General features: G+C 40.6%; 1 protein-coding gene across 1 annotated transcript; it reads left to right on the top strand.

The window, feature by feature from the left end:
• Positions 1-5,300: 5,300 nt before the first annotated feature.
• On the top strand, positions 5,301-9,121 carry LOC131353793 (serine/threonine-protein kinase pim-2-like). The gene is made up of 9 exons (XM_058390868.1): positions 5,301-5,483; positions 5,610-5,667; positions 6,092-6,189; positions 7,001-7,051; positions 7,525-7,746; positions 8,251-8,407; positions 8,495-8,671; positions 8,810-8,911; positions 9,111-9,121. Exons 1-9 carry the CDS (start codon positions 5,301-5,303, stop codon positions 9,119-9,121), a joined length of 1,059 nt encoding a protein of 352 aa, XP_058246851.1.
• Positions 9,122-11,769: the final 2,648 nt, after the last annotated feature.

Here is an 11,769-nt window from a genome sequence, read left to right as displayed (position 1 = left end):
AATACGTTTGGGTCTGCCAAGTCTGTCCGGCATCCTCCTCTGCAAGCGGATCCATCTCACCACCAGTTTGTGATCAGTTGACAGCTCAGCCCCTCTCTTCACCCTAGTGTCCAAGACATATGGCCGAAGGTCAGATGACACGACCACAAAGTCGATCATCGACCTCCGGCCTAAGGTGTCCTGGTACCACGTGTACTGATGGGCACCCTTATGCTTGAACATGGTGTTCGTTATGGACAGACTGTGACTAGCACAGAAGTCCAATAACAGAACACCACTTGAGTTCAGATCAGGGGGGCCGTTCCTCCCAATCACACCCCTCCAGGTAACACTGTCGTTACCCACATGGGCGTTGAAGTCCCCCAGTATAACTATGGAGTCCCCAGTCGGGGCACCTTCCAGCACCCCTCGTAGGGTCTCCAAGAAGGTTGGGTACTCCACACTGCTGTTCGGCCCGTAAGCCGAAACAACAGTGAGGCCCCTATCCCCCACCCGAAGGCGCAGGGAAACCACCCTCTCATTTACTGGGGAAAACTCCAACACATGGCGGCTGAGCTCGGGGGCTATAAGCAAGCCCACCCCAGCCCGCCGCCTCTCACCATGAGGTACTCCAGAGTAGTAGAGGGTCCAACCTCTCTCAAGGAGTTGGGTTCCAGAGCCCAGGCTGTGCGTGGAGGCGAGCTCGACTATCTCTAGCCGGTACCGCTCAGCCTCCCCCACCAGCTCAGGCTCCTTCCCCCCAGTGAAGTGACATTCCATGTCCCAAGAGCCAGATTCTTTAACCAGGGTTAGGGTCGTCCAGGGGTTGGTAACGGTCCATGCTTTCTTTTTCTTCATAAGGGGGATTTGAACCACTCTTAGTCTGACCCGTCACCTAGGACCCGTTTGCCTTGGGAGACCCTACCAGGGGCACTTGGCCCCTGACAACATGGCTCCTAGGCTCATTCGGGTACTCAAACCCCTCCACCACAATAAGGTGGCGGTTCAGGGAGGGGTCAAATATATTCAATTGCTGCAAATTTTCACCACCTTTATGTATTTGACTGGTTATTGGTCAGTGTTGTGGTAAATGTGATGACTGATTGCTTGAAAGGAGACAACTGTATTTTGGTTTATGAATGCTTATGATGACTTTCAGCTGAAATGTGTCTCTTTCCTCATCAACCATAAAACTGACCTGCAAAACTCTATTAAAGGGTACCTTCTTCAATGTATAGTTCATTGGAGCAAAGTTTAACAACTTTGACCCACTTTTTGAACAACTAGAAGACAGTTTCTCTCTGTGTAGGCAACCTGCTCATACACTGCATCAATCTAACATTTGTTTTATGTATGTTTTCCTACTGCAGAGAGAATCATGTCAGCCCACAGTGGACAACATGCAAGACCTCAAGCTGAACTAGTGATAGTACAAGCTTTAGCTTCCAGATTCTCGAACATCATGTCCAAGTCTATCCCATATCTTCACATAAGTCTTGATTCAGTGGCCCATTCCTCTTGTTCATCCAGGGCAAGTAAGCCCTGATACATAATATTTATTCATTCCACCATGGATTATCCATCATATGGACACATGCTGTTTTTTCCAGGTTTCATTACTTATTTCTGAGTATATTGAACAGGTATTAGATCAGTTCAAACTGTTTTAACACGGAATATGTACATGACATTTGTGTGCCTTTGTTTACAATTGGCCTTATTCATTTAATAATTTATCATAAGCACTTGTTGACAGTAAAATCTATGCCAACCAACTGTAATGCATTGCATGTGTTGTAGCGCATTTTACCCTGACATTCTGGCAACCATTGCTGCCTCACATCGGGTCTCTGACTTGTTTATTTTTTTAAGTTGACCATTATTTGATTTTTATTTTTCATGCACATTTGAAGAGTTGTTAGGGTTTTTTTCTCTGTTCCAAGAGACAAGCTATAGAACACTGCATGCTCCCTCTCAGGCCTGGGGAGAATTGACAAAGAGACACAAAGGTGAGATTTTCAGATAGCAAGATCTCTCATACTTTATTCAGAATTATGAGCATACAATCACATTTTGGCATGCAAGTGGTGTTCCAGTTGTACCAGTATGTGGAGGGTTCTGATTGGCCATGGACTTGAGATATTTTTTTTTAATCTAATGGTCAGCATGAACTTATAGAGAGACCTTATTAGGAGAGGTAGAAAGAGAAGAACAGGATGTATTTTCTGTTTGCGACTGAGAAGAAATTATGACTAATTTCTGGTTTGAAATATTAAAAAGGGTAAATTAAAATAACCCAACAAGAGTCATAACAAATTTCTGAGATAAAAAATATAGTTTTAAATGATTCAGTGTAAGAAAAAAAGAAAGTTAAAAAGAACAAATGTTATTGTTAAAATTCTTAGTATTTGAGAAAGAAATTAAAATCTCTTAATATATTTATTGCTGAAATATTTTTTGTAGATAAAAAAGTTTTTTTCTTTGGTTAGCTCATCACAACACTACTGTTTGCTGGCCATTCATATACTGTGATGGATATTAGTAGAAATGTCTTGAAGAATCATGATATGATATTATTGTCATAATCACCCACTCCTACATATCAAGGAGTTTTCCTCTGTTGCTGCCTCCTCAGGCTCACTCATCAGGGATCTAAACATACATCCATATTGCTGTCAAAAGCCCTATACAAGTAAACTGAAGGAGTCTCTATGGTGGAAACTGTTCCCATTTATTTCCTTTGCAGTGCCTGGTGTGAAAACATCCTTTAAACATTTTAATGTGAGTTGTAATGTAATACCAGCCAACCCCACTTGATAAAAATGATACAAAAAACAACCTTCCCGTTACTAGCTCCCAGTTCAGTCTGCATCATTCACTACAGAAACTTATTCCAGCTCTTCACTGAGTCAGATCATTTGATTCATAGAATCTTATTATTTGTAAAATAGTAATATTTTATGTAATTTTTTAAATGTGTCAAGAAAATTGACATCACTTAGTAATTTCTTGTGTCATTGCCAAGATATGATATTTGTGATATCACAAATATCATATGTGATATTTCTGTAGGGTTCAAATATACAATTACTAACACATGTAAAGAAAATATAATTAAAGCCTAAACATTTAAAAATACAATAAAAAATAAAAGAGCTCCAAATGTCTAGCATATATATATATATATTTTTTTTTTTTTCCAGATATTTGGAGCTTTTTTATTGCAGCCCTGAATATTTTTTTAAACAGCTTAAGCATCAATGTTCAATGACATATTAAACACATTACAAATCCAACATTATCAGTTCTATGCATAGATATGACAGCTTCTTAATCTCACTATCAAAACATGACCACAGACATCAGGAGAGCTTTAGCAGTAGCAGAAGCAGTTAGCAGTATTTGCACATTTACTTAGAACGTTGCTTCCTTCAAGAACAATGTAAACCTCTGGCTCTCCGTCTCTGTTTCCATCAACAAGAATCATCATGACATCTTCTGTGAAGTCTTCTTGACTGCCATCCTTATACAATCCAGGAGGATGATGGGAGAAAAAAACAATTTCAAGTGTTAATAACATCATAAGCTATACTGTTGTAGAAACAGTTGAAAAATGGTCAAAAACAATTTTACAGACTGGATAGAAATGTTTCGCATAACATGTCTGGGACTTACATTGCCATTTTTGAAAAGATTCTCTGTCCATCTCTTCAAGATATTCAGTGAGACTGCAGATCACGCCATCTCGTTGTTTCTCAATGGTATGGCCCTGTGAAGAGATTTATAACTAATAATCAATACTGAATAAAAGAAATCTCATTTTAGAACACTTTTTCTTACATTTTTAAATAGTATTAAAACTTTTTACAAAGATGTTCCAATGGTTTCAATGAGTACAATAGACAGAAAGACAGATAGATGTACAGGAATGGGTGTGGTCAAGCAGCATTTGTGAATGATGATATATAAAATTATAGCAGCCAATACCCAAGTTATCATTAGAGAATGCTTAACTGGTTTATAGGTACTGGTTTCATACTGGAGTCAACGCACAGTATGAACTACAGTGTTGACTGTATCTTGACTCCCGCAGCACCTCCCTTAGCAAAGCTCCAAGAGTTTCGGCGTGTAGCCATCTAGTTTCCACATGAAGGTTTGCTCCGGGAGCACAGCCGTAATTCTTCAGAATTCCTCCTTTATCTGTAATAAGTTAAATAATCCACACACAAAAGTATCCTTATATGAACAGCAAACAATCAAAATGTGATATCTACAATAATGTAACTGGCTTAAATTACCTGAGCCTCTGAGAATAAGGCAGGCCATCTCTCCTGGAAATCTTTCATTGGGGGGCTGAGATGAACAACTTCGTGACTCCTGTAAGAAAAGGTTTTAGACATTTTCTCTCCAAACACTCTTTGTCGTTCTTTTTCTAAAGTCTCAATGGATTCCCCGTTAGGATGTGGTGGCAGATAGTTCAGTTCAGCTTTTCTTGGTTTCTTGAGTTGTGGTCATTTACAAAGTGGACACGACTGAGTAAAGAAGGGACCTATTAACAAACAACGCACAATTTAGTAAAGTAATTAGAGACTGGGGGAATGATTTATATTGTGCACGATTTATATAAAATGAGGGAATGAAAACGTGTTCACGAATTGTTAACCACACAAAATAACAAATATTCAACAAAAACTTAAACGTAAAAAACTTAATCTTAAAAACTTGTTAAACACTTTGCAACGTTGACTACAACATTAACGTTAGCTTATATGGCGCTCGTTTTACAAAGCTAACTCAAGAACACGCTAAACTATTAAAAGGTACAGAATTAAGTGATAAGTGATAACACAATCATCTAATGAAATGCCATTTCTTTAATAAATTAAATCTAATAATCCGTAATATAATGCGGTTTTAAATAGTACTTACCCTTCGAGAACTGATGGAGAAGCCTTGAATCATCGCGGCATTACTTTCCACGCAGGCGCAGATTCCTCGCTTCAAGACGGCGTAAATTTTACATGATTTTTTACAATTTGCTTCAAGTACTTTATTAATTCGAGTAAATATGCCAGAGAATCACAAGTCAGATTTACTTGTCTGTCGGATGTCTAATATTTACAAGAAAAAATAAGTGGTCTAATGTCCTTCACTCAGACTGATTAGACTATATTTTTTTTAGAATTTAAGACGTAATGAAGTTTGCGTCATTGCCATGGCAACGGTTATTTTTTAAACAGAACAACACACGCGCTGACCAGAGAGGATTATCTGATTTTGGAAAGTGCTGCATTCTTGAAATAAATACATCGTTCCTGAAGATGATGGACCTAGTGTGGGATATGGACTACCACCGATCGCAGGATACAGCTGAAATGCCCGTTTTCACGGAGCTGCAAGCTGAGATGTGGGACTTGGACTCAGAGGCAGATGACACCCCGATGCCTGAAAAGTTCACAACCTACCAAGACATCCAGTCTGAGGATTGGGATGTGGACGACGAGGTAATAAACTCTTTTTAATTCAAGTTATATCTTATTTTTATACTTGAGCCAAACGCTGCTGTAGCAATATGTATGTACAAATAATGTGAGAGAATACTTTTGTAAAGGTGATATTGGATATTTCAGGTCCAAGAGGTGCCCACTTTACATCCTGCTTGTCTGGAATTCCTCAGTGATCCAAAGGGTATGTAAGACAAATGATTGAACTAAATACATGAAATAAACCACTGATTTATTACTGACCATTTCACCTGTAACGAGTGAAATAAGCTGTGGCTCCTTTAAGAGCAGAGCGCCATTTTTGTTTTTTGTTGTGGTCAGTCTGCAGTCACCTGAGCCGCGAGTACAGCATGTGTGCGGCTCCGATCTTTTTATTTTCATTTCTGTTGCTCATTTAAGTTGTCTTCTTTAAATAAATAACGCTGTTGCTATTAAAAACCCCTCGAGATGTGAAATGCGACCTGTGTGAGCTTCGTGTGATTTCTGCTGCATCTTGAGTTAGGCGAGCGATCCCTTACGTTAATGCTAACTCAGCGCGCTACATACACACAGAAGAGGACAACAAACACGAGGCTCATTTCGTGTCTTTCTTTATTTGTTTTCTTTAGCACAGAGATTTCTCGATCTGTACACCATCGGAAATCTGCTGGGGAGTGGAGGCTTTGGATCAGTGTACGAAGGAGTTCGTAGGAAAGATGGACAGCAGGTAAATGCCTGTGCAAATCCTGCAGATTGCACTGGTCAACACAATACATGAACTGTAGAGCATTAATGAGGTTAATGACATGAGCATTGTCCAGATTTTTGCATGTGCTCCAAAAACTTTCTCTGGTGATTTAAATCTATAATAAGGTCGTAATTTCATTGTAGGGCATCCCTTTTTTGTAGGTTTACTTCACAGGATTCAAGTCCTCATTGTTTTTTTGAAAAGAGGATTATTGAAATACTTTTTTTGTTTTTCATAAGATAAGATCAGGTCAGATCAGATAAGATTAGATAGAACCGTATTAATCCCGGGACTAGTTTTAAGCTTGCGTTTATGAATTCTGTGTCACGTGATCTCGTTGTTATTTGTCCCACCTATTTCACTGTTCTGTTCGCACCTTCTGCCCTCACCTGTTTCCCTTGATAAGCCTCCTTATATATACACCAGGTGTTTAGTGGTTTTAGACACCCAGGTTCTGTCTCCAGCTCGTGTGATGTCACATTTTTATTTCCTGACACAGGAATAAGGAAATGCTGGGACAGATTACACATTAGAAAATGCAATTACATTATCCCTTTAAAATTTACTGATAGTTTATTCGGTTACAACGCACAAGTTGATTATCTAGTTAGAGACATTACACTACCAACTGTCATAAGGTACAGAGCTAACCTATAAATGGTATAAATAAAATGTGTCTAGGTTTTAGTTCTATTATCGGTCATAATAAGATAACACACTGAACAGAGCTATTACTAGATTTAATGCTTAAGGCTCGTTCCTATTTGTTTATGTTTTGTTTTGTTTGTAGGTCGCCATTAAACACATCCGTAAGGATGGCTCGGAGCTGTACATCACAGTTGTAAGTAACCTTACTTGACTGCTGTGATAGTAGCAATAAAGTCCTGTTTACAATTTCTTTAAAGACCAAAACTATGCAAAACGAATGCAACTTGCTGTCATTTTTCAGTATAAGAATCCTAAATGCTGCATTAGTCACTGTTCCTGACTACTTTCATAAGTCAACACCCCCACTCCAATCAGATAGTTAGGGTCAATAACTAGATTATATCAAATCATATATAAGCAACAACATATTCATTATAAATTGAACAAGTAATATAATGTGAGCTAAAGGTAACTGACACTTCAAACTAGCGTACTTTCACCATGATAACACATCCAACATAACATCCATATTCTGCAAATATCTTTCTTTCAAAGTCTAATTCTCCTCAGTTCAGTCACATTAGTCTTAGCTCACAGCAGCATCTAGGTTTCATATACTGAAAACTATGAAACTATGCTAATTTTATGGGGGTTTTTTATTGCTAGCCTGGTGAGACCTGCAAGCTCCATCTAGAGGTGGCTTTAATGCAAATGCTGTCAAAGCCACCTCACTGCCAGTACGTTCTGCAGCTTGTGGATTGGTTTGAAATGGACAACAGCCTCCTGTTAGTCCTGGAAAGACCAATCCCCTGCATGGACATATATGAGCTACTGTTGAGTGAAGGAGGCACACTCAGTGAGGTGCTGGCCAAAATGATCATGCTGCAGGTGATTCATCTTTCACTATGGTCCCTCTTTGGATAACTAAAGAATTTGTTTGCTGTTGATTTGTTTGTTCTTGATTGACTCGTGATAACATGTTTGCTAGCTTTATCAGATGCTTCACAAAGTAAAAATCCCATAAAAATGGAGAACACAAAGTGATGCACAAATGCAAATAATAATGGTGAAGTTAGTAATACTAAGAAAAACAATCCACAAAGGCATCATTTGTATTTTGTTTGTGTGTGTAATTTAGATACGTGTGTGATTGAACTGTTTATTTAGGGGTACTGATGTATGGTGTGGCTGTGACTATGTGATGTGGCTGTAAGGGTCCAGTCTTGCTGAGACTGGTTGTTCTTTTTAGAGTATAGTACATAGTTACAGTCATCTAACTAGTTGTGTTTAGAGGAAATTTAATTGAGCTCGTTTGATTTTGATCCTGAGAGTTTTCTTTAGTGTTCAATGACTGATGGTATTTTTTATTATTATTATTATTTCATGCTGCAGGTGGTCGAGGCTGCCCGCTACTGCCAAAGTCAGAAGGTTTTCCACCGTGACATCAAGGCGGAAAACCTTCTTTTCAACTCCGACACCCTGGACATAAAACTGATCGATTTTGGCTGTGGCGATTTGTGGCAGGACACGCCCTACGAGGAATATGCAGGTAATTGCTCATCACCAGATATTGCCCAGAATTAAAGGAATATCTAAGTTGTGATCTTACTGATGTTGTTGTTGCTCTTCTGCTCAGGAACTCCAGATTTTTGGCCTCCAGAATGGATCCAGCAACAACAGTACTACGCTGACCATGCTACCGTCTGGAGTCTTGGCATTCTCCTATACAGCTTAGTCTGTGGAGAAATGCCCTTCAGTAATGAGGAGGAAATTGTTGCTGGGTCCCTCAATTTCATACCTGGCCTGTCTGAATGTGAGAGAATATAAAAACAGCATTTTGAGATATTACAACAAATCTGAGAAAAATGATAGTGAAGTTGCAAGCAGAAGTTTTTTGACTAAAATTTTGTGACTAAATTTCTGTCTCTGTTTTCTATCACTGCCCACACAGCCTGCCGCCATCTGATCAACTGGTGCTTGGAGCAAGATCCCACCAAAAGACCAAGCCTGAGGCAGATCAGTAAACATGGGTGGTTCACAGAAGGCCTTTCAGGTTAGCCAGGTAAAACATCAGATCTACTTAAAATGAACTAACATAGAATATAATCTAGAACACTACTGCATTCTTCTTTAATAAAGTCTCATGTAATTTTATTTTCATGACAGAAACATGAATTGAACAAGAAATCAAATAAGGAAACATTATGTTCTACAATACTCTATATTAATTTAAACATGTTTTTATTCCACAGATGATGAATAGGCCATGTTGTGTCAGAACATCACTGTAAATCTTCTTCTTCTTTCGGCTTTTCCCTTCAGGGGTCGCCACAGCGAATCATCTCTCTCCACCTATCCTGCTCATCTCCATCCTCAACACTTGCATCCACTAGCTTCATATCCTCATTTATTCCATCCATATACCTCCTCTTTGGCCTTCCTCTTTGCCTCCTTCCTGGCAGCTCCATGTCCAACATTCTCCTACCAATATACTCACTCTCCCTCCTCTGTCCAAACCATCTTAATCTGGCCTCCCTAACTCTGTCCCCCAAACGTCCAACATGAGCTGTCCCTCTGATGTACTCGTTCCTAATCCTGTCCAACCTTGTCACTCCCAAAGAGAACCTCAACATCTTCAGCTCTGCTACCTCCAGCTCTGACTCCTGTCTCTTCCTCAGTGACGCTGCCTCTAAACCATACAGCATGGCCGGTCTCACCACTGTCTTGTACACCTTCCCCTTGATTCTCGCTGATATTTTTCTATCACACAGAACTCCTGACACCTTTCTCCACCCATTCCAACCTGCCTGCACTCGCTTCTTCACCTCTTCACCCTGTAATCTTACTGTTCCACTTCCCTCCCTTTCATTCACACACATGTACTCAGTCTTACTACGACTGACTTTCATTCCTCTTCTCTCCAGCACAAACCTCCACCTCTCCAGGTTTTCCTCCACCTGCTCCCTGCTCTCACTACAGATCACAATGTCATCTGCAAACATCATTGTCCAAGGAGACTCCTGTCTGACCTCCTCTGACAACTGGTCCATCACCATAGCAAACAGGAAGGGGCTCAGAGCCGAGCCCTGATGCAGTCCCACCTCTACTTTGAACTCCTCTGTCTGCCCTACAGCACACCTCACCACTGTCCTGCTCCTCTCATACATGTCCAGCACCACTCTGACATACTTCTCTGCTATTCCTGACTTCCTCATTCAGTACCACAGCTCTTCTCTTGGCACCCTGTCATACGCTTTCTCCAAGTCTACAAACACACAGTGCAACTCTCTCTGACCATCCCTATACTTCTCCATCAAAATTCTCAGAGCAAAAATTGCATCTGTTGTGCTCTTTGTGGGCATGAAGCCATACTGCTGCTCACAAATTTCCAGTACCTTCCTTAACCTAGCTTCCACTACTCTTTCCCATAGCTTCATTGTATGGCTCATCAACTTTATCCCCCTATAGTTGCTGCAACTCTGCACGTCACCCTTATTCTTTAAGATCGGCACTAATACACTTCTCCATTCCTCAGGCATTTTCTCACTCTCTTAAACCCTGTTAAACAAACTAGCTAAAAATTCCACTGCTGCCTCTCCTAGACACTTCCAGACCTCCACCGGGATGTCGTCAGGACCAACTGCCTTTCCCCTTTTCATCCTCTTCAAAGTCTTCCTGACTTCATCCTTTCTAATCTTATCTACTTTCTGTTCCACAGAGTTCATCCCTTCTACTCTTTTTTCCCTCTCATTTTCCGCATTCATCAGCTCTTCAAAGTACTCCTTCCATCTCCTCTGTACACTCTCCTCACTTGTGAGCACCTTTCCATCTCTATCCTTAATAACTCTAACTTGCTGCACATCCTTCCCATCTCGATCCCTCTGCCTAGCTAACCTGTACAAGTCCTTCTCTCCGTCTCTAGTGTCTAACCTAGTGTACAACTCATCATATGCCTTCTGCTTGGCCTTAGACACCTCCCTCTTTACTCTGCGCTGTAACTCCTTGTATTCCTGTCTATTCTCTTCAGTCCTGTCCATGTCCCACTTCTTCTTGGCTAACCTCTTCCTCTGAATACTATCCTGAACTTCCTCATTCCACCACCAAGTCTCCTTATCTTCTTTCCTCCATCCAATGACACACCCAGCACCTTTCTTCCTGTCTCCCTGATCACTTCTGCTGTAGTTTCCCAGTCATCTGGCAGCATTACCTGACCACCCAGAGCCTGCCTCAACGTCTGTCTAAATTCCTCAAAACATTCCTCCTTTTTCAGCTTCCACCACTTGGTTTTCTTCTCTATCTCTGACCTCTTCTTACAGACCATCAAAGTTATCCTACACACCACCATCCTATGTTGTCTGGCTACACTCTCTCCCACTACCACTTTACAGTCACTAATCTCTTTCAGATTGCCTCTTCTACATAGGATGTAGTCTACCTGTGTGCTCCTACCTCCACTCTTGTAAGTCACTCTATGCTCCTCCACTCTTGTAAGTCACTCTATGCTCCTCCCTCTTTTGAAAATAAGTGCTAACCACTGCCATGTCCATCCTCTTAGCAAAGTCCACTACCATCTGTCCTTCAAAGTTCCTTTCCTTAACTCCAAACTTGCCCATCACCTCCTCATCACCTGTGTTCCCCTCACCAACATGTCCATTAAAATCTGCTCCTATCACCACTCTCTCACCCGTGGGAATACTCTCTATCACCTCATCTAATTCACTCCAGAATCTCTCTTTCTCCTCTAACTCACAACCTACCTGTGGGGCATAACCACATTCAACATCACCCCTTCAACCTCTAACTTCAGACTCCTCACCCTGTCCAACACTCTCTTCACCTCCAGAACATTCCTCACAAACTCCTCCTTCAGGACCACACCTACCCCGTTTCTCTAACTATCCACACCATAAT

This window comes from Hemibagrus wyckioides, linkage group LG06 (genome assembly GCF_019097595.1).
Source record: "Hemibagrus wyckioides isolate EC202008001 linkage group LG06, SWU_Hwy_1.0, whole genome shotgun sequence".
Lineage (NCBI taxonomy): Eukaryota > Metazoa > Chordata > Actinopteri > Siluriformes > Bagridae > Hemibagrus > Hemibagrus wyckioides.
This window is presented reverse-complemented; position numbering and strand designations above follow the sequence as displayed.

Coding starts and splice junctions, on each gene's coding strand:
- LOC131353793 (XM_058390868.1), top strand. CDS start 5,301: ATGATGGACCTAGTGTGGGATATGGACTACCACCGATCGCAGGATACA. Junction 5,484..5,609: donor ATTGGGATGTGGACGACGAG/GTAATAAACTCT, acceptor TGGATATTTCAG/GTCCAAGAGGTGCCCACTTT. Junction 7,747..8,250: donor CCAAAATGATCATGCTGCAG/GTGATTCATCTT, acceptor TTCATGCTGCAG/GTGGTCGAGGCTGCCCGCTA.